This window comes from Anser cygnoides, chromosome 14 (assembly GCF_040182565.1).
Source record: "Anser cygnoides isolate HZ-2024a breed goose chromosome 14, Taihu_goose_T2T_genome, whole genome shotgun sequence".
Lineage (NCBI taxonomy): Eukaryota > Metazoa > Chordata > Aves > Anseriformes > Anatidae > Anser > Anser cygnoides.
The window spans coordinates 11,302,171-11,323,799 of record NC_089886.1 but is presented as its reverse complement, the minus strand read 5'-3'; the positions used below and the strand labels follow the sequence as shown (position 1 = coordinate 11,323,799).

The 21,629-nt window shown below is 59.6% G+C and overlaps 1 protein-coding gene across 1 annotated transcript; it reads left to right on the top strand.

The window, feature by feature from the left end:
- Positions 1 to 3,256: 3,256 nt before the first annotated feature.
- Positions 3,257 to 21,214, top strand: SLC4A9 (solute carrier family 4 member 9). The gene is made up of 22 exons (XM_066977298.1): positions 3,257 to 3,604; positions 5,374 to 5,534; positions 5,745 to 5,894; positions 6,099 to 6,160; positions 6,608 to 6,765; positions 8,715 to 8,802; positions 9,091 to 9,245; positions 9,812 to 9,928; positions 10,183 to 10,357; positions 11,136 to 11,269; positions 11,395 to 11,666; positions 13,163 to 13,224; positions 13,345 to 13,527; positions 13,666 to 13,779; positions 15,182 to 15,343; positions 16,238 to 16,416; positions 16,825 to 16,897; positions 17,881 to 17,949; positions 19,107 to 19,280; positions 19,439 to 19,594; positions 20,015 to 20,090; positions 20,657 to 21,214. The coding sequence occupies exons 1-21, from the start codon at positions 3,327 to 3,329 to the stop codon at positions 20,063 to 20,065; spliced, it is 2,973 nt and encodes a 990-aa protein (XP_066833399.1). The 5' UTR covers positions 3,257 to 3,326; the 3' UTR covers positions 20,066 to 20,090; positions 20,657 to 21,214.
- Positions 21,215 to 21,629: the final 415 nt, after the last annotated feature.

Here is a 21,629-nt window from a genome sequence, read left to right as displayed (position 1 = left end):
CAGGAATACCTGAGAGAAGGTTGCGTGCCCTGAAGCCTCCCCACCTTTCTTGTCTCTTAAGTCCTGTAAGTCCTCACCTGTAAGATCCTGCTGCTTCTGCATGTCCAGCCTTACATTCATTCACGGGTTGCTGAGGCACAGACCCAGGCACGTATGGCAGTGCTGAGGTCAATAAAGCTCTTGCTGTGCCCTGGAAGCAGCTTTGTGACTCTTGCTCAAGACAGGTCAGCCCATGCTACTGGCTGAATTGGGCAAACGCTGCCAGCCTGTTACGGCAGGGTCAGAGTGGTTTCAGGTGCTTTTCCTGGGCCTGGGCCTGGGCCAGTTCCAGTGGCTTTGCAAACACTTTTTTTTTTTTTTTTCCAACTGTTCTTTTCTCTAGCCACTGTGCGAAAAGACCTTTTGCAAACAGAGGAGGAAAACGGCCAAAAAAGCTGGTTATTCCAGAAGAACCAAGGTGGAGGTCAAGCTCAAACACCCATCAAATACCCCGGGAAAGATGTGTACAGATCCCTTTCTACTCCTCTCCTTGCAGGTCGGTGTTGAACACCAGAGAGAAAGCAAATCCAAGGGCGAGCACGCTTTTCTTTCCCTATTACCATACTTTTCTTGCCTGTGGCAGCACAGCAGCCAGCGGCTGGGGAGGGGCAGGCACTGCAGGCTGGGATCTGCTCCACAGTCCCTGCCTGCACACATGCCCCGTCTTCACCTCTGCTCTGGAAGCAAACCACAGGTCAGCTTTTCCACACTGCACACCTAGGTGGCTCTCCACAGGCCAAATGAAAGCTGCTGCGTAGCTGGTAACCTGCAAACCATCCGTGTGCGCTGGCACACTCCTTAGGAAAACACTGCTATCGCAGGGCAAACAACCCAGCAGGTACACGGAGCACAGCTGGCATGGTGAAGGCCTCTGGAGGACGTGGGTGCCAGGGTCCAGCCCTGAGGGCAGTGTTTGGATCCCTGGGGATGTGGCAGGCTGAGATGTGGCTGAGAAGTGAGCAGAGAAGTGAGAGAAAAGGATCAGCATTAAACTGAAAGGGAGAAGTGAGAATCTGGTACGTGATGGGAGAAGCAGGTAGAAGCGACAAGGACAGGGAACACAGCAGAGCAGAGAGGACATCTAGTGTCTCCTGAGCCAGGTGGGCAATGACTGCCCCTAGAACAGGACAGCCTGGGGGTGTGGGGTGGGCTGCTGAAGCTGTAGAGCTGTTCCCAGTCATGACCTCCCACTTCGCCCAAGGAGCACTGGGGAAGCGTGGCAGCCCCAGAAGGGGCTGGGGATGGGCCTGGTAGGTGGGAAGCCCCAGTCAGTAGCTGCTGGTGCCAGAGCAAACCTGGTTTGCTGGAGGTCTGCGATGACCGATGGGATGCAGGTAGAGGGCAGTGGATAGGCACAAGGCAGATGTGGTTGTAGCTTTGGGATAATGAGGTTGGCTAGGAGGTGTGCAGGGAATGGGGGGACGAGGAGCAGGAAAAAGACATTTGACCAAAACAAGATGAGAGCCCTTCTTGGGGTGGGACTGGGTGCCACATGGGGAATGGGGACCAGTGCAGGACTGTCACAGCTACCTGGGGAAGGCACAGGAGAGGCTGAGCAGCACAAGCAAAAAGAGTTCCTGTCCCTGCTCAGCACAGAGGGTCTCGCACATCCCAGTGCCTCACTGTGGAGCAGAGCTACCACCGTGGCCTTAGCCTCAGCTCCTGGCCCATTGAGCCCAAGCTACAGCTGCTGCGGAGCAGATACCAGCCCACCACAGGCCATCGTGTGCCCCTTTGGCACTAGGGCCCGAGTTTATGACCACCCGTGCTCCCCTGAAACGTGACTTCAGCAATGGTGGTGCCTGGCCCTGCTCCAGGCTGCTCCCAGCACCAACTCCTGCACAGACTGACTGGTTCCAGTACAAACAGCCAGTGTTTGCTGGGCTGTTTGTGTTGCATGTTGTGGTATTTGCACTGTATACAACGGGACTGTTTGTTTGGAAGGAATGAAGGTAGCAAAACCCCACGGCAGTGCAGGCAGGGCTGCATGTTGTGGCAACACAGCAGGCTTGTCTCCATCCTGCCCTGGCCCAGCGGCACAGGGCACAGCTCCCTGCCGTCAGCTTTTCTCCAGGCGTGGCCAGCTCAAGGCACAGGCTGGGGTGTCCAGCTGCCCTCACGGAGGAGGGTGGGCTGCTAACAGTTGCTTGGGGATGGTGAGAGTGGGTCAAAGACGGTCCGAGTAGGCCGACTAGCCCCTTGCTGCTAGGACAAGTGAGGGCTGGTCCCTTCATCCTGCACTGGTGGAGCAGTGATGGGAAGGGGAAGCACTGAGCTCTGTGGCGGCCCCGCACATCAGGGCACAGGCTCTGTCTCCACTGGCTGTGGCTTCACTGTGCCAGCTCCCTCTGCCCAGGAGGGCTGTACAGATGTCCCCACATCCTTCCTCCTTGCACACGCTGCAACATCCGCTTGCCTGCCTCATCCCATGGTGACATCCTCTGCATGCCGTGATGGCCCTTGTCGCCACTCATGACGCACTGTTCACCTTCTGCCGTGAGCCCGCCAGCAACTCCTCATCTCCCAAAGGCTCCCTCTTGCCCCACTCTGGATTTCCTCAGCGGTGACACATCCTTCCCTGTCGCACATCCCCGTTGCCCCACTGCAGCAAGGGAAGAGCATGGTGCTACATCCCCCTCCCCGGCAAACACTGCCATGGGGCCGTGTGCTCCCTCCTCCCACACACTGTGGGGAGAGTGGGCAAGGGCTGCCTGGCACACGCACCCATACTGTCGTTGGCTTCACGGGGTTGGCCTTTCTGTGTGCTCTCCAGAGTCCACTGAGGTTTGGGAGGGTGCAGGAGTGCTTGTAGACAAGCTGCTTCCTCCAACAACACATGTACAGGTGTGTGGTTGGTCTAGGAGGCAGGTGTGGGTGGTGGGTTCTGACATTTAACCAAGAAAGCCCAATCTCATCCTCACTGCAGCAATCACAGAGCCATCACGATGGTTATCTGGCTCATGTCATTGTCCCCAGCAGCAAGCGAGGTGGGTAAGGATGGGCCGTGTCACCCACAAGCCCAGGTTTAAGGTGGCAGACCTGGGGTCCCCAGGTCTCTTGCCCAGGTTGGGGAATAGGAGCAGTGGGAGCCAGAGACACCAAGGTTTTCAGGGCTGGCCACTGTATTTTGATAATGCTGTTTGGGGTTTGGCTCCTGGCTGTTAGTCTGTGGCCAGTTTGAACCGGCTCACAGCTTTTATAAGGGTGAGATGAGCAAGATGCCAGCAACTCCAGAAGAGTGAGCACCCAGCAAAGCTGGTGCACGTGGCTCCCAGTCGCTGGTCACAATGAGAGACCAAGTGCCTGGGCCGGCCAGCGCAGCTCTGCAGGCAGCAGATGCCCACTCACAGCTCAGGCAAGAAGACACCCCGAGCAGCAGCTCCGATGTCCTCTACCCAGTGGTCAGCTGCAGCATCTTTGCCTCAAGCATCTCCTCAGCAGCAGAGCGAGTCCGTGCCATCCTGCAACAGGAAGAGGTGGGGGACAGAAAGTGTCCACTGCTGTTCATCCAGCTCAATGAGCTGCTCAGCACCCCGGCAGGCCTGGAGTGGAAAGAGACGGCCAGGTAGGCACTCGTGCTGTGGTCAGGCCAGCTGGTGATGCTTGGGGAACGCAGGGTGAAATGGTCTTTAGACTACTAGTTGCTCCAGCAGTGCTGAGCTGTCTGCTGGGCAAGTCTCCTGCCTTACTCTGGCTTGTAATGGTTCCTCAACAACAGGGATGCTCAGTTTGCTCTCCCCCCTCCAGTGCCCATGCTATGTCTTCCAAGAAATTCTTCTTCCTAATTTTGAGTGACTCATTTCATCTGAAAGTTTCCACCACCCGTGAGGACACAGTGTCAGGCAAGGTGCAGACAGTGACCCTGCCTTTGCACAGTGCTGACACATGTATTTCCTTAGTTCTGCTTCTGCATTTCTTGCCTCTCCAAGGCCTCAGCATCTATGCTGCAAGCTGGTGATGGGACAGTGCTTCATTGCTCACTGTCTTTGAGCACTGGCCCGGCACAGCTGAAGCTGAAGCAGAACCGAAAGCGTAGCAGCAAGATCACTGTGGGAAAACAGGGAAAGTAGGTGTCATAGAAGAGCTGGGGAGAAGGACGTATCCTGCAGTGCACTGGCATCAGGGGCGAAGCCTGGGTGCAGACCATGAGCAGTCCAGCAACACTAGGCAGCTCTTCCCGAGTAGTGGATGCAACCTTCCCAGAAATTGCTGCTGAAAATGAGGGTGTGCTGCTCTCCTCAAAAATTCTGGGACAGCGTTGAGGAGTTGGATCTCAGCCCAGCAGGGGGACCAGGCCTGCGGCCATGGTCCCTGTGCACACAACCTGAAGGCCTGGGAGACAAATTGATTTCTTTTCTAGAGCATGGAAGAAAGGCCTGGAAAAACGTTTAGGCCACAGGGCAGCACTTCCAGGGTGGAACTAGTACATAGGGGGAAAGAAGGAGCAGGATGTGGAAATGGCTCAGATGCCTGAGGCAGCAGGAGTCAGAAACAACCCGAGGGTGAGAGCCGGGAGCGGAGGAGTAGATGGAGCTCAGGGCTGGCTGGGTCACCTCGGGCCAGGGAGGGAGGATGGGACCCTGGGGCAGAGGCACCAGTGGAGAGGAGCCAGGGCCAGCCGTGTGCTGGTGTGGGGTAGGAGCGTGGCCAGGACGTGTCCCCTCGCCGCGCCACCCCTCTGCAGCAGATGGGGATGCATGGGCGGGATGCTGGGATGCGTGCGAAAGGGGGCTCCGGCAGCAGCAGGCCTGCTGCAGAGGCCAGAGGGAATGGAGGGGAAGCGGGTGCCCTTGCCCCAGAGCCAAAAGTCGGTGTGCTGGGGGCTCTCCTCCGTACTCAGCTGTCCTCTCCCAGCATGGCAGTGCCCCAGGCTCCGCCTCAGCCGCCATGGGCCTCCCCTGGGCCTGCCTGGAGGAACAGCCAGCACTGGGCCTGCAGGCAGTCTGCTGGGCACGCTCGCACCGCGCCGCATGCTGGTGGGACAAAGGGAAGCTCTGTGTGTGCTGGTCTGCAAATATTTGGCACAGCCTGTTCATGGTAAATGCCTCAAAACACGTCTCTTCTGACTGCCAGCAAGCACTGCTAGCTATGGGGATGGGTGAAATTCCTCTGGGCAGGAACTCAGAGCAAGGTGTGAGGTGGCAGGGGCAGGGATGTACCTGCCCAGGCTGCTCCTGCCACCAGCCACCCACACTGCCAGCCCCGGGCCCCAAAACCCGATCCTGCCTGGTCTAGCGCCATGCTGAGATCAGGGATCTGCGGCTCCTGCTGCTGGGCACAGGACACCAGAGCAGCCTACTTCGTGCCACTGACCCTGTCATTCTTCCTGGGTAGGTGGATAAAGTTCGAGGAGAAGGTGGAGGATGGAGGGGAGCGCTGGAGCATGCCCCACATCCCAGCCCTCCCCCTGCACAGCCTCTTCGAGCTGCGGACATGCCTGCAGAAGGGGACAGTGCTCCTGGATCTGGATGCCCACAGTGTCAAGGAAATAATTGGTACGTGGGAGACGTAAAGGTCACCTCATAGGATGAGCTGCCTCTGGGAGCGGGGCCAGGCCACCAGGAGATCCCTAACTTAGAGCCGTGACACAGGATTGCTGGGTAGCCAAAGTGGCTCTGCCAGGCCAGCAAAAGGGGCCTTTCTCTGGCAGAGCCCCGTGGCTGGGCAGTGCGGGGAGCTAAGCTCTTCCCCTGTCCTTGTTGCAGACAAGGCGCTTTGCAGGCAGCCCAATGAACGGGCGCTGCCGCCTGAGCTGAAGGACCGCCTGGCAGCCCTGCTGCTCCTCCAGCCACGGCACCAAGCCACCAAATCCCCACTGCTGGCGCTCGCTGACCTCGGCCTCAGTCCCTGCAGAGGTATGCCTGGCACCTGGCTGTGCCCGTGCTGGGAGCTGAGCCACTCACGGCCCAGCCCCAGCTGGTGAGTCGGGACACCACCGTCCCTCCTGTTGTGTCTCTGCTGCCTCTGGGCCACCTACCTGGGGCAATACCCATGCTGAGCTTTTGCTTCCACATGTATTTTGCTGCTTGTTCCTTTTTTTTTTTTTTTTTTTTCCACAGGGAAGGCCAAAAACTGCCCTCAGCCCAGGGCTCAGCTCTCAGAAACACCTCTCAAGGAACAGGTAAGGCAGAAGAGGAGGCAGGAGGGAGCTGGGATAAGGTCTCAGTGGAGGTAATCGACTTTTCCAAGCAATGGATGCGTTTCTTGGCCTCAAACCCGAAGTGGGCTGAAAAATTCTGTCCCCTAATGGCATTACTGTTACTGGGTAGGCCTGCGTTTGTCACTGCAGAACCAAGTTTTCCTGATGTGTCATCTCTGAGGGAGGCAGGGAGTCCCCAGGCCATGATGCCCCAAGGAGATGGCCAGGCAGGTGCATAGTGCAGCTGACAAGGCTGGCAGCTGGAAGTGCTGCAGCAGCTTAGTTTCATTGCAAGACGTTCCCTGGCCCCTGGGCAGCCATCACATCCTGAGTTCCAGCTGCTGAGCAGAGGGAAAGCAGCTGCCTTAGACATGACAGTGCTGTGGCAGATGTCATCCTACACGGACTTTCCTTTCCATGTTGTTTCAGCTGAGAAACCGATTTAAGAAGAAGCTCCCACCAGGGGCCGAAGTTGCCAACATTATGGTTGGTGAAGTTGACTTCCTGAAGAAGCCATTTACCGTCTTCGTTCGTTTAAGGGAGGTGGTGGCACTTGGCTCACTGACTGAAGTTGCTTTCCCCAGCAGGTAACTGGAGCTTGGCTAGTGGCCCTTTGCTGGCCACACAAGCCCCTTTTCCAGCCCTGTAGTCCCCTCTGTGGTCTGTGTCCCCGCTCGCTCCTGCATCCCTCAAGCTCTGGACCATGGAGCACAGAACAACCATTTGAGCTAAGCACCAATGACTAGACTTACCTGGTAAAAGCAAAGGGGAAGACACCCAAAGCCACACAAAGAGCCTGCGCACAGACCCAGAACCCTGACTCACTGCCTGACTCCAGCTTTCCGGAGTCCCTCAGGAGCTTAGTTCCCTGCAGCTGGGAAGTGCTGAGAGCAGTGTCAGCAGCTGCTAGGCAGGCTGGGGGGACGGACCCCTGTGTTGTCCCCACCTGAACTCTGCACTCACCCTCCTCCCTGGGAGGGTCTGGATGCACTCAGCTTCCTCCCCAGGAGCATCAATGCTCGAGGCTGGAAAGGGACGCGGATTTCGGGGAGCCTCTCTCTTTCCTGCCAAGCTGGCCTGACGGATGCTTTTCAGAGCAGCAGGGTGTCTCTTGTTCTAGTATGGGGCATTGTCAGCATAGAGGGAGAGGAGCGGGTGCAAGAGATGTTTTGCCATGCTTGCAGAGTGCATCATGTGAAGCTGTAACAGGGAAGTTCCAGTGTGTCCCTCTGAACTGGGGACTTCCTTAGGAAGCACTCTGAGGAGACAGACAGGGACCTGGAGGAACATTGCCACCTCCTGGTCACTGCAGCCAGAGCATTCAGAGGATGAAGGGATAGAAGCAGGACATTCACCTCCTGTAGTCGGTCTCCTTGATGGGAATCGTGTGGCTTGAGGTCGAGGCATATCCCCATGGAGCACTGCTTGTGTCTTTATATGGCTGACAACAACGCTTATCCACGTATTTTCTAAATGGCTCTTTTTCCTCTCCGGGCCCGAACAGGAGCAAGAGAGTTTGTCCCTACCCATCTCATTACCCTTAATGCCATTCCCCTTTGCCTGCCGCTCTGTGCTGCCATGCGGATGCAGCCAACAATCCGGAGCTATCAACCCCCCAGTTCCATCTCTAGGATTTTATCTGTCTGGTTTTCCCATTGTCCCGATGCATGCACATATGTGAATGAAATCCCGGGCAGCTGCTGCTCTGTACTGCTTTCCTCTCCTTCCTACCACATGGAGCAGGGTCTGGGAGGCTTCAAGCACTGACACTGCACATCAGGGCTGGAGCAGGCTCTTTTCATCCACATTTGGCCCTGCTCATGCTGTCAGAATAGTTCCCCTGTCCCATTTCTGGATGTTGATCTGGCTCTGATCACTGTAACCACTCTGCAGCCTCTGTGTATCATGACAGTAACAGATTTCTGCAGTCTTGGAAAAAAAGTGGGGGACTTGGTTAAATATCTGGTCAGGCTGTCCCTCTGTAGCCTTTATATTGCAGCTGTCTGTGAGGTGTGAGACTTTAGCCATATTTCAAGGGCTCTGAGCCCTCTTTCCATTCTCTTCCTATGTCCATGTAGTCCTATCAAACCTTGCTTCCCATGCAGCTAGCAAGCTCTCCTTCCTGATGGCAATGCTCCTGCAAACTGCCTGTGAGCAACATCCCCATGAGCGTGAACCCACACGTCAAGCATCTGACTCTTCCTGTGCCCCAAAGAGCTGCCTCCCACCCCAGTCAGCCCCGTCTCTGCAGACCTTGGGGTCCCAGTGCCCTGTGGTCTCCTGGGTGAGCGCGGTTTCTGTGCACTGGGCAGCAGGTGTGTGTCCTGTCTTCTGCCCACTGCCCCCAGCCTCCTGCTTGGGGTAGGCGCCCACCTCCCCATGTGCAGGGGAGACTGCTTGGCATCTGCAGTCCCTCAAGCTTGCCGAGCCTTCATCACTGGGATCCCAGCAGCACAGCGGCCTGCCCTCAGAAGAAGCTCCCCCAGGAGAAGTTGCTTTGTGCAGGGATGTTCACGGGTTGCTGTCTTGTCCATAGGTTTCTTTTCATTCTGCTGGGCCCCCACGCCAAAGTGAAAGCCTATCATGAGATCGGAAGGGCCATGGCCACACTGCTGACAGACGAGGTAAGCCTGATGCAGCAGTTGTCCTGAGCACTCAGGGTGGAATGGGGCTGAGCTGAGGATACCAAGACTCCTCCAATGCAGGCTGCAGTGTGAGAAGCAGAGGACAGAGCAGGCTGGCAGCTTCCATTGCCTAGGATAAGAAAACAAAGATTTTGGCTTGGTCTGTAGGATCTAGGCACACCCATTGTAAAGAAGCGTATGGGTGCTCTCCTGGCTGGGAGGCTGGGGGAATAGCTCTGAGTAGCTGAATGCAGGGTTTTACAGCTAATCCACTGTATATCACCACAGCTCTTCCAAAGGGTTGCCCTGCAGGCTAAGAACCAAGAGGACATCATTGCAGGAATTGATGTGTTTCTGGATGAGCTGACTGTGCTTCCTCCTGGGAAATGGGATGCCAGTGCCCGAATTCCTCCACCAAGCTGTTTGCCATCTCCGCATAAGAGGTATCCTGGGGGAAGATCTGCTGCAAAAGATCTCTGCTGCAAGCCTGTGATGCTGAAATCTGGGTCTCTATGGGGATGAAGTCACCCAGGAGCCAATCTTTGCCAGTGAAGTCCCAGCCAAGCCCCTTCACATCTCCAACTAGTGCAGATCACAGCGACGGTCCCCAGTGCTGTTGGTCCTGTGGTCCCACGTGGCTCTTGGCAGTGAGGGAATGGCAAAACCACACAATGTCCTGTTTGTGCAAGAGCTGCTGGGAATGTGGAACTTCAGCACACTCCGAGCAGGACACCTCCTGCTTCGCCCAGCTCCCCCTCTAGAACCGGTCCGGTTGGGGCTCATTCGGGGGCTGGCCTGCCAGCTGGTGAAGGGAATTTCTCCTCATCATCCTCCTGATCCTTTCCCTCCTCCTCATTGCCAGGGGATATACAAGGTTCCTCCAGCCCTGCCTACAACCCTCTTCCCTCTCCAACCTTCCTGTCCCCTCGTAGCCTCTCCTAGATGCATCAGTGTTCTGAGGGCTCTGCTCTGTAGCCTACCTGCTCAGGCTTCCCTGGCTCTGCCTCAGGATCTCCATGCACCTGCGGGAGTGGAAATCTCACTGCAATGGGAGCACAGCAGCTGCTGAGGACAGACCTGGCCTGGGCCACCCGCACTTCAGTGAGGAGCTGGAGAGGACAGGGAGGTGAGTGCCTGGACAGACAGGCGTCAGCCGCTCCCCTTGCCGTGGAGCAGGGTGAGGCCATGCCTTTGCCTGCTCCATCAGCCCTAGCTTAGCTGGGCAGTTCAAAGGTCCTCCCCAGCGAGTCTGCCAGAGCCACCACCTCCAAACTGTGCTGGCTGGTAGCTCCAAGGGAAGGGACCAGCAGCTGGTGGGGCTCTGGCCATCAGGAGAGAGTGCTCTGAGACCTCTTTCCTCTCACAACCTTCTGGCTGTAGGCTCTTTGGGGGACTGGTCCGAGACATCCGGAGGAAGGCACCTTGGTACAGGAGCGATTTCTCTGATGCCCTGCATATTCAGTGCCTCTCAGCAGTTCTCTACATCTACCTGGCAACTGTGACCAATGCCATCACCTTTGGGGGCATGCTGGGGGACGCAACAGCCAACATGCAGGTCAGTGTGCTCACAGGGTGCCAAGCTGGGCGTGAACCATGCCACGGGGTAGGCACATGGGGCTTGCCTGGCAATGAGTGTCCTCAGGGCAGGGCTGCCAGGGGAAGCACAACACAAACCTCCCTGCTCATGTACCACTTGGCCGGGTTGTAGGACCTCGTGAAGCACCACCTTCTGTGGGTGCCCATGGAGTGATGGCCAGGCCCGTGTATCTTGAGCATTGTCTTTGGACAATAGTTTGCCCTTCCCTGGCCTTCCCAGGGCCCCAGTGCCAAGCTAGGGCCCCACACTCTGGGGCTTCCCCTGCTCCCCAGGAAGGATGAGGGATGGCAGCTGCCTCAAGACACAGCCTGCAGGCACAGATGGGGCTGGTGGTGTTCTGGTGTGCTGCCCCACAGTGGGCCCAGGGAAGCTGCAGCCCCTGGGCCAGCCTTGCTTCTGCAGCTCTATCCCCAAGCCGTGTCAGGACCTGGTCCTGTAATGGGCTGGCTCTGGTGACAGCCTGAGGATAAACCCAGGGGTGCTCCCTGAGCAGCGTCTCCTCACACCTGCAACCGGTACCAGCCCCAGTAGCTAGTACCAACAGCACCAGCAACGCCAGGCCCACATGCCCTGCATTCCCCTCCTCCCTTGCCTGCGGGGCTGTCACCCTGGAACCTGCCTTTCCATTGTCCTTCATCAGGCTGACAGCACAGGAGCATTCAGGCAGCCATGTGAAGCCCGCCCCCCCATCTCCACTGCATACCCGGTCATGGCACCCCATCTATTTGCATTGCAGGGCGTGCTGGAGAGCTTCCTGGGCACTGCCTTTGCTGGCTCCATTTTCTGCCTCTTTTCCGGCCAGCCCCTGACCATCCTGAGTAGCACTGGTCCTGTGCTGGTCTTCGAGCGCCTCCTCTTCTCCTTCAGCGAGTAAGGACTGAGCTGAGGGGGGCTCCTCAGGGGACACCCCCCTGCTGCCACCATCCCCTGTCCAGGCACGGGCTACCTTCATGTGTCTGTGCTGTATTGAGGATCTGGGTCACCCTTCCCTCTAGGGACTACAGCCTGGACTACCTGGAGTTTCGCCTCTGGATCGGGCTCTGGGTGGCCTTTTTCGGCTTGGTCTTGGTGGCCACCGAAGCAAGCCACCTGGTGCAGTACTTCACCCGCTTCACCGAGGAAGGCTTCTGTGCTCTCATCAGCCTGATATTCATCTATGACTCCCTGAAGAAGATGCTGAGCCTGGCAGAAGCCTTCCCCATCAACTGGCACTACCGAACTGATGATGTGACCTTGTACAGCTGCTTCTGCAACTTGTCCAGCCCAGGTAAGCCCAGGCTGCCTGCTGCAGCTCCTGGTCCGTGCACAGCTCCCAGGCTGGCTGCTTGGGGTGGCTGTGGGGCTGTGCCACGCTGGTGGGCAGTGCACTGGCTGTGTACGAGGGGCTGTACCTTCACGGGGACCTCACGGCTGTGGCAGGGCCCCAGCCCAGTAGCCTCAATGTTTTCTGCTGTGGACTGGTCTCCACCAGCCTGTCTCAGAGCAGGAACAAGGGAGGCGATGAAGGTGGGCACAGCCGGTGTTCCTGTCCCAGGCACCACAGAGCGTAGCCCTGCCTTGTCCAGGCCCTGTCTGTCCAGGGGCTAGGTTTGGCCCCAAGGAGCGCTGTGGTCCCCAAGGCAGATGAGGGCTGTCTGGCTCACGGATGCCTCACAGCCGCAGGGGGAGGAGGCTTCTCAGTCCCATGCGCTGGCTGTGCCCCTCAACCAGGGCATGTGTGATCAGGGACTGTCCCAGCGCATCCCCACAGCTTGCTCAGGTGTAGACACAGGAGCGAGCAGCCAACTGCATGGAAACGTCACCTCATTCTGCCTCTTTGGCTGGTCTGGGCCAGCCCTTTCCCAATGGGATATGGCAACTACCTTCCTGACTCTGGTGACAGACCCCCCCGTCCCGTGCCAGGGACCCCTGCCGAGCCCCTCTGTGACCTGTGGCTGGAATCAGGGCAGAGGCACCATCCATCCACTCCCTCATTGAATCTGTGGTCACCCAGGTTGGAGCGCCCCGCTGAGCACAGCCCAGCTCTTGCAGCTTGGGGATGGGGGAAGCTGGCCACTGGAGGTGGGGGGTCCAGCAGCACCAGGGCAGGCCTCCTCTGCAGTTTATACATACTCTGGTCTATAAATCAGAGGGCGTTTCACGGGGTCTGGATGAGATGTGTCTCCAGTGACTTGGAGATCACCACGTCTGCAGGATCGCTGTGGCAGTGGGGCCGTGGCACTGTGTACCAAAAGCATCAATGCTGAGCAGAGCTTAGTGCTGCTGTTGCCTCTGAGTGTGATGATGTTTCAGGCAAGCCCTTCCCAAGCCTTTACAACCCCAAAGGCAGGCCTTTGGGCTGGAAAACATCACTTTGAATGACTGAAGTTTTGCACGCTTCAGCTGGAAATGGGCTGCGGGAAGAGCTGGGGAAGGAGTATTTTAGTATGGCAGTGAGGAGGCAACACTGAAGAGGTGGAAAAGATGTGAGGAAGCCTTGCAGGGTCTGCGAGGTGCTGGGCCAGGGATGTATCCTGTAAAACTTGGCTCCAGCCCCTCCTGCACTCCCATGCATCAGCCCTGGCCTGACACTACTCAGAGCACACAGCTGCCGATCAGGCCCTCCCTCTGCTGCCCGGAGACATCTCCAGGCCTCGGGGGTCCCACACGGCCCTGCCTGGGCAGCCAGACCAGCTCAGAACCCCCCTGGGGATGCAACAGGAGCGGGGTCCTGGCTGCTCCAAGCCCAGCCCCAGGGCACTGACTCCCACCACCCTCCTGCAGGCCACGTCTCCGCAGGGAATGACACCGACACACCGCTCCCTTCGCCCACAGCCCTGCAGCAGGTATGGACCCTTCTCCCGGGGCGGGGGGACAGAGTGCAGGGCTGCCCACCCTGGCCCTCGGGCTCTGGGTGCCCGCATCCCTGGCCCCTTTCCTCCTGCTCCCTCCCCGCATCCCCACAGCCTCCCGCAGCCCCTGCCTGGCTGAGCCGGGCCCAGTGCCTGAGTCGAAGCGGCCAGCTCCTGGGGGCCAGCTGCCAGTACGTGCCCGACATCGCCCTCCTGTCCTTCCTGCTCTTCGGGGGCACCTTCCTCTGCTGCACGGCACTCAAGCACTTCAAGAGCAGCCGCTACTTTCCCACAGGGGTAAGTGGTCCCCAGCCGCCCGGCTGGGGCTGGCCCTGCCGTGTTTCTGGGGTGCACGGATCGTCCCCCCCACCTCAGCTGCTTGGGGATGGTCCCCGGCCAGCCCAGGTAAAAGCCTCCCTGTCTGCGGCATTGCAGCTTCGGAAGCTGGTGAGCGACTTCTCCATCATCCTGGCCATCCTCATCTTCTGTGCCATCGACGTGGCCCTTGGCCTGGAGACCCCCAAGCTCCTCGTTCCCAGTGAGCTGAAGGTGACTGGCGGGTGGGGAGTTGGCAGCACTTTCAAAGAGGTGCACGCAGGGCAGGGGCTGTGGGCCCTGGCTGGCCTTTTGTGCACACAGCGCTGCCCAGGCACCACTGGATGGGAGAAGACACCAGGGCAGGGGGCTGCTGCAGCTTGTGCAAGGTCTCAGCCTGGAGGAGGGAGGATCTGTAGAAGAATGGAGCCTTTGCTACAACTTGCTTGCTCCAGGCCAGCCCAGGCATGTCCCACGCACACCACGGGTGCTTGAGGGCTCGCCCTTGCTGGCAGGAGGCTGCTAGCTCATCTTCCCAGCTTGTCAACTGTCTCCAGCATTGTCTCACAAATCGAGGGGGCCTTGGAGGAGAGAGGAGGCAGGGGGCTGCCCAGAAGAGCTGGCATCCCTCCTCCATGGGAAGCCGGTGTAGCCCACCCAGCCCCGGTGTATTGCAGGGAGCGTAGTCCCTATGGACAACAGGAGAACCAGCTGGAGCAGCAAGCATCGGCATGCCAAACCCACTCTGGCCAGCTGGGGAGCCTGGATGCCCAAGGACTGTGGGGATTTGCCATGCCAAGGCCTCCAGGAGCTCACCTCTTTACCTCTCCCCACAAAGAGCCTGGCTGGGTTTAGTGCCCCAGTCCATCTCCCGCAAGTCCCACCGTGCTATCAGGCTGATGTGCTGGTGCTGGGCACTGCAAGCTTTGTCAGCGATCAGGTCTGCATCCCCTGTGCAGACCGTCTCACATTGCTGCTGGTGTCTTTCCCGTCAGTGTGGTCTGGGTGGAAATGCAGGACGGATTGTTGGCATGGCTGTCCTCCTGTAGCCCTTCAGCCCTGTATCAGTGCAGGTTCCCCCACTGCATACAAGGGGCTGAGCTGCAGCCGATCCTGTGGTCTGTAAATCATCTGGCCCAGTCCTGTTCATGCGGGACAACCACCTCACGCTACAGCTCATGCTGGAGCTGGAGGCATGAGCTCAAGCCTGGGCTTGGGCTCCCCACCCTGGGTGTGGAGAGGGATTGGCAGCACTAAGGAGCAGGCTCAGCCTCTTCCATGAGCTGGACTGTCGCCCACGTGTGCTGCCACCTCCTGCGAGGGCCTTGGGCACTCGTGGCTCACTGTCGTCAAACTTGCAGGATCTCCTCTTCTACCCAGCACTTAGCTGCTGCCCCCACAGCTTGTGTCCCGGGAGGGCACGTGCTACTCCAGGTGTGCCCAGCTCCCGGCACTCGCTCGTGGTGCCTGCTCAGGCGGAGCCAGGGTGTCCTGGTAGGGCAGTTGGGTGAGTCACGCTGCCCAGCAAGGAACATCCGCAGGTCCCCGTGTTACTCCAGCTCGGGCACCTATGGGCTGGTCTCTTCACCCTGCTGTGGCATCACGTCAGCTAGCACGATCCTTCTGCCTTCCGCAGCCCACGAACCCCACGCGGGGTTGGATTGTCCTCCCCTTTGGAGCCAACCCCTGGTGGGTCTGCCTGGCAGCCGCAGTGCCCGCCGTCCTCGTCACCATCCTCATTTTCATGGACCAGCAGATCACGGCTGTCATCCTTAACCGCAAGGAGTACAAGCTGAAGGTGAGTGGGGGCCAGGGGGTGGGCAGGGGCTGGGCGGGGTGCCGGCCGTGGATGGGGAGCACCCTGCTGTACCCCACGTGGGAGCCCTGGGACAAGCTGGGCAGACAGGGGCGAGCTGCACACCTAACCACGGCCAGGTCCCGTGCTGGGCACTGTCTCCTCCTTACACGCAGCACCTCTGCTTAACCGATGTGGGTGCTCAGAAGGAGCTGGCTGGTCGGCTGCTGCCAGGCCTGGGTACCTGCATCCTTCAGGCAGCCGATCGAGCCCTTTCTGAAGCCAGACACCGAGGACTGAGGGTTTCCAATCTGTGGGCCCGACCGCTGGGGACAGGAGCCCCAGGCAGGGATGCCGGGCACCCGCGCTGGCAGTGCCAATGTCTCCGCTGACTTCTGCAGAGACAGCCCTCGCTAGGCAGGAGGCGATGGGGCTTGCAGTGTCAGGGGTGTCCGTCCTCTCCCCAGCTCTGGGGGGGTGCCACTGAGCCTCCCCCTCTGCTGATGTTGCCAGCCCACGCCTCCGTCACCCACCGCAGGAGGGGCAGGCAGCAGGGCTTGGTGGGGGCCGGCCATCGGGGAGATGCACCAGTGTGGAACCACTGCAGGGGCCAAGCCAGCTAGGGGACGAGGCCATCTTCCGTGCAGCTCCACAGGGCCAAGGGACAATGGTCACAGCAGAGCCAGGCAAGCTCCCACCTCACTGGCTTCGCACACGGCACATCCCTGCCTTCTTACCATGAACAGGCACCCGCCCTGCTGGCCGGTGGGGACAGCCCCTGGGTCTGTCATCCTCTGGGACAGCGTCTTGCCCTCTGTGCCCTGTGAGAGCCCTCCAGCCCCACGGTGCTGCCACGGTCCACAGCTCACCCCCCGGCCCTGACCTCCCTCGTTGCAGAAAGGGGCAGGCTTTCACCTGGACCTCCTCTGCGTCTCCCTCCTGATGATCATCACCTCCGTGACGGGCCTCCCCTGGTACGTGTCGGCCACCGTCATCTCCTTGGCACACATGGACAGCCTCAGGAAGGAGAGCACAACCTCAGCTCCGGGAGAGCAACCCGAGTTCCTGGGCATCCGGTATGGTCTGAGCTCACCCCCCACAGCACCCCCGTTCCGGGTGGCTCCCGTGTCCCTCCTGCCTGTGGCTGCGGCGCCAGGGGACAGGCAGGTACCCACAGCAGTCAGCAGAGCTGGCACCACGCCCCAGCTTTGGGGCTGCTCGTGTGTCCAGGGGGAAGCCCCCGATCCCCCCAGGATGGGCTCTCAGCAGTGCCTGGTGAGGCTCGGTGGCTGCGTGATGCTCCCCAAAGCGCAGGGGCGCTGCTGTGTACCGCACCCACGCGCTGCCACCACCAGCAAAAATGAGAAAGCCTCTGCAGAGACCCCGTGGAAGCCGGGGCACTGCTGTGCCTGGGGGGCAGGCAGGGGCTGTGGGTGCCTGAGAGAGCCCCGAGCTTCGTGTGACGCATGTGCCACCGCCTGCAGGGAGCAGAGGCTGACCGGGTTGGCAGTCTTCATCCTCACAGGAGTCTCCGTCTTTATGGCGCCCATTCTCAAGGTATGGGAAGCAGCTTCTGGTTTTGGCCTCCAAGTGGTTTTTGCCTCCTTTCTGAAGTTGGTGAGGAGCGGTTGCATCCAGCAAGGCCAGGGCCGTGGGCTGGTGGTTCCCAAACCAGACACCCCTCCAGCCGCAGCCCCCAGCATCTGGTCGAGCTGGCGCAGGGAAACCTAGCCAGCAACAGTGAGAAGGCGCTCAGCCAGGGAAGGGGAGGGGAAAGGGGAGGAATCGTACCTCTCCAGTGACCCTTTCATCACACCGGTAAAGCTGACCCAAACCCCAGGCACCCCCACAGTCCCACTGGGAGTCCATGGGGAGCAGAAAGCGACGCCCAGCTCCCTCCTTGCCTGAATGGGCTCGGGGAGAAAAGCAGACCACGGTGAGCAACAAAGGTGGCAGGAATCTGACAGCACAGCGTGGAAATATGGCTGTGAGAGAGAAGGTAAACATGAAAGCACCCCAGGGGTGGCAGGCCCCTGCTCTGCTCCAGCCAGCAAACAGCTCCTCTCCCATGCCGGTGCCAGCCAGGGGACAGCTCAGGGCATGCCAGGTCCCGGTGCCGTTTCACAGAGCTGCCCGCTCAGTTGTGGCCCTCCAGTCACCCATCCCAGCTCAAAACCTGCCTTTGCTTTGCCAGCCACACTGCTATTTATAAATCTTAAGCCCTAAGACACATCTCCAAGTGGCTTGGTGCCTTATCTCCAGCATTTGATCACTCCTGCCATGTGCTAGAACACGAGGACACTCCGTGTGAGTGTCCCCTCTCTGAAGATGGAAATTGGTTGCATCGGTTTCCAGCACAGACGGGAACACATCTAGGCTGTAAAGCCTTTGGATCCATAATATAAGCAAAAATACATGAAATTGTGCTATTGGAAGTGAAGTAAGCAAGTGTGGCCGAATATACAGACTGTTCTTAAAGGAAACAAAGCTTAGCGAGCACAAATCACACCCTGCTGAAGCCTCACCCTGATGTTTTACAGTACATCCCAATGCCGGTGCTGTACGGGGTCTTCCTGCACATGGGGGTGGTGGCTCTGAACAGCATCCAGGTGAGTGGGGCTGCACAGAGCATGCCTCTGGACTGCTCTGGGGAAGCTTGTGGGTACTGTTTGGGGGATGAAGGGTTTTGCTCAATACCAGCTTTTACTTTGAGGCATGGCACAAAGCCTGGATTTTGAATCTGTGCAAGTTGCAGCGCGGCACCGTACCCACAAGCCCAAGGCAGTGGGGCAAAGAGGGGCCTTTAAGGGTCAGAGGAAAGGGAAAGAGAGGTATCTGGGATGCTGGGGAGCATAAGCGACTTCTGCACTGGCAGATCAGGTAGTCTGGGAGAAGCAGAGGACCAGCGGATCCCCAGACCTGCTCTCCGCAGCTGCAGGGGAGCACGTCCCTGCGGTGTGTCTGGGAGCTGCAGGCAGAGCAGGGGACCTTGCTGGTCCTTTGACCCTGGCCATACTACTGATTTGCCAACTCCATCCTACTCCTGCAAAACCCTGGGTGGGGAGAATCCCCGCCCCAGTAATATCTACCCCCCTTTTTTATTTTTTTTTCCCTCTAAATGGTAGTTTTTCCTTGCAATTACCCTGTTCTGGATAAGCTGGGAAACCTCCCTCCTCCCTTTGCTTGGGGAATCTGGGGGTGGGGAGGGCTGGGCAGCATTAAATGCAGGGGCAGTTTCCTGCAAGAAGAGAAGAGTTGTCCAGCTCTTGATGAGAACATGATTGCGGGTACATGCTGTGAGCTCAGGCTGGGAAGTCAAGGTGTTATTATTCCTTGGTTGCACTTTGGACAAGCTTGAGTTGTTTCTAAATGCTTACCTGGAAAGAGCTTCCCTGGTTTGGAGCAATGTTGTGCCCTGCTCAGATGAACTCACCTGTAACAGATCCCAAGAGCAGCGCTGGCGGCCAGCACAGAATTGCCGGGGCAGAGAGCCTGAGGGCTGAACTGCACAAATGGTGGTAGAAACCATCCTGCCAAAACACAAACTATGCACCCCTCCTGCCCCCAACCCGCCCAAAGCGACCCCGTGAGCAGCTGCCTGCTCCGCCTGCCTCGGGGGCAACTCCTGGCACCCCTCTGAGCCAGGCGGTGAGTGGCCATGGCAGGGAGGTGGGTGACAGCTGCCTGGAAGCTGGAGGTGTCTACAATGCCCGGTGTCCCTTCCCTGCACCGTGTGTGTGCCAAGTCTGCTGTCCTCTCGCTACAGTTTACGGATCGAGTGCGGTTGTTGCTGATGCCAGCCAAGCACCAGCCAGATCTCCTCTACCTCCGCCACGTGCCACTGCGACGAGTGCACCTCTTCACGTTCATCCAGGTTCTGTGCTTAGCTGTGCTCTGGGTCCTCAAGTCCACTGTGGCTGCCATTATCTTTCCAGTGATGGTAAGACGTACCTGTTAACCAGACAGCACTGCTGGCCCTGCCAGCGACCAGAGCAAAGCCACACACCTACCCAGACTTGCATCCACGTGGGCAGCGCCACACGGTGCCCCAGTCCTGACCGCTGTGCTGTGCTGACCTGCACTTTTCTCTGGCCTCAGCTGCTAGCCCTGGTGGGGATCCGGAAGGGGCTGGAGTGCATCTTCTCCCTGCACGACCTGAGCTGGCTGGACAGCATCATGCCTGAAACAGGCAGGAAGGAGGCAGAGGGGAAACTGCCCAGGAAGCATGAGAAGGAGGAAAGCGACACTGAGGAGGTGGGTGATGTCCTGGGAGCTGTGCTCTTTTGTTGTTGTTGTTCCCATGGATGTTTTGGTGCTGAGGCTGAGCCTGGCCTGGGCGTGCAGCTCAGGGCAGCAGCATCTGCAGCCCGGAGAGGCAGGTAGAGCCAACAGCCTCAGCGCAAGGCACCGAGCCCAGCTGAAATTGTACCAAAGCCCTGAGTGCTTTCATCTGGGAAGCAGCATAGGAGCAGGGACTGCAGCGAAGCCAGCAAAGCTGGGCCACGGGCTCAGCACACACCATGCCACGGTGATGCTGAGTGCTTCAGGTGGCAGTCTGGGACAGCCACTGGGTCAGGCTGCGGGCAGCAGCCTGGGTTGGCTCCCCTGGATGCAGCTGCTGCAGCAAGGCTGGGAGCACCGCCAGCCTCATCCCTCCCTCACTTCTCCCTCCAGTCTGAGCTGATGCATCACCAAGGTCCAGAGATCAACATCTCCGTGAACTAGGTTTGCAGCTGGGACACAGGGCAAGGTGAGTGGCAGAGGAGGACGGGCCTGGGACCACTCTCACTGCTCGTCTCCAGCTCAGCAGAGACACGCGACCTGATGGCATGCAGTTATTGCCACGCTGCATTGCAACAGGACCCAAACCTGTCCTCATACTTCACTTTTCCAAGCCAGCCTGTTCTCAAGGGGATTCAGCCCCCATGGGTGCATCATGCCAGCGTCAGCATGGACTTTGGCAGCACAAAGGCTGGGCTTAGGGATTCAGCAGTGCCCAGCCTCGTCTGGCAGAGCCAGTGGGTGCCACAGGACCAGCAGCCACCCTGCATAAGTTTGCTGCTCACAGCTCCTGGTGCAGGGAGGCCGGGGATGGGGGACCCTGGCTTGCAAAAGAGCGGCTCCTCGCCCGCCCAAGCCCGGCAGGCAGTGTTTGGGCAGCCCAGTGCTGCCCGGTTTCGGGAGCCAGGGGTGCCCAGAGCTTCCCTCCTTTCCCCTTCAGGTTGGTGGAGCTGGGCTGCGCAGGTGATGGCATTGCCACGCGTCTGTCTGTGCTCTCTTTAACAATGCCATCAGCTAATCCCCGTGTGCCACCAGGTGCTTGGAGCAGCCGCATCCCTGGGAGCGGCTCCGTTCAGCAGGCAGCCCGCGGGCTCCGACTGGCTCCGTCACCACCTGGCAGCTCGCAGCCATCAGCACCGACACGGCCGATCACCAGATCACCTCAGATCCCCGGGGGGATCCGGCACAGGCCGCACCACCAGGCCGCGGGGGGCGTCTGAAACCCTCCCAAAGCCCACGGTGCCTCCTCCGCCCCTGCCTCGTCTCCTCGGGGAGCAGCGCACCCGTGTCGCCCGTGTGTCCCCCCCCTCCCACCGGCTTCCACGGCTGCGAGGCGGGCACGGCTCACCTCGGCCGGTGCCCGGCACGGGTGCGGGCTCCGGGCGCCTCTGTGTGGGGCAGCCCGGACCGGCCCCGCTCAGGCTCCCCCCGGGCAAGCCCCAGCCGGGGCTTTGCCTGCCCCTGCGGCGTCTCGGGCAGGGTCAGGCTGCTGGGAGCTCCGCGGCACGCCGGTGACGCGGGGTTGCAAAATTCCGCCTCGGCAATTAACGATAATCTGCGTTCGTTTTAATAAACGGCACCGTGACCCCGCGCCATCCGCCTGACTCTTCCTTCGGGAGGGAAAGCCACGTTTCGCCTCAGGGCGGCCCTGGCGGCGCCCCCGCACCCTGCTCTGAGGGGGGGGGGGGGGGGTTCTGGGGCCGGATCCTGGAGGGGAGAATCGGACCCGGGCGGGGGGGGCGTGGGGAGGCGCAGGAACCGGTCTGCCCCCACACAACTCCGCCTGGGGCCTGGGGCAGGAGCTGGGGCAGGAGCGGGGCGGCGCAGCCCCGGCTCCCCTGAGGGGCCCGCAGGGACGGGCGCGTCCCGGCCCCACGGAGCCCGCGCGGCTCCTGTCAGGGAGGGGGGCGGCGGGGGGAGAAGGGGGGAAGCGGCCGGAGGGGCAGGCGGCCGGAGTGACAGCCCGCTCGGCCAATCGCGACCCGCGCTCGGTGCGCGAGGGTGGGAC

Excerpts from the sequence above, each read along its gene's own strand:
- SLC4A9 (XM_066977298.1), top strand. The coding sequence starts at position 3,327 with ATGAGAGACCAAGTGCCTGGGCCGGCCAGCGCAGCTCTGCAGGCAGCA. Across the intron at positions 3,605-5,373 it reads GAGTGGAAAGAGACGGCCAG|GTGGATAAAGTTCGAGGAGA; the intron begins GTAGGCACTCGT and ends CTTCCTGGGTAG. Across the intron at positions 6,766-8,714 it reads GAAGTTGCTTTCCCCAGCAG|GTTTCTTTTCATTCTGCTGG; the intron begins GTAACTGGAGCT and ends TCTTGTCCATAG.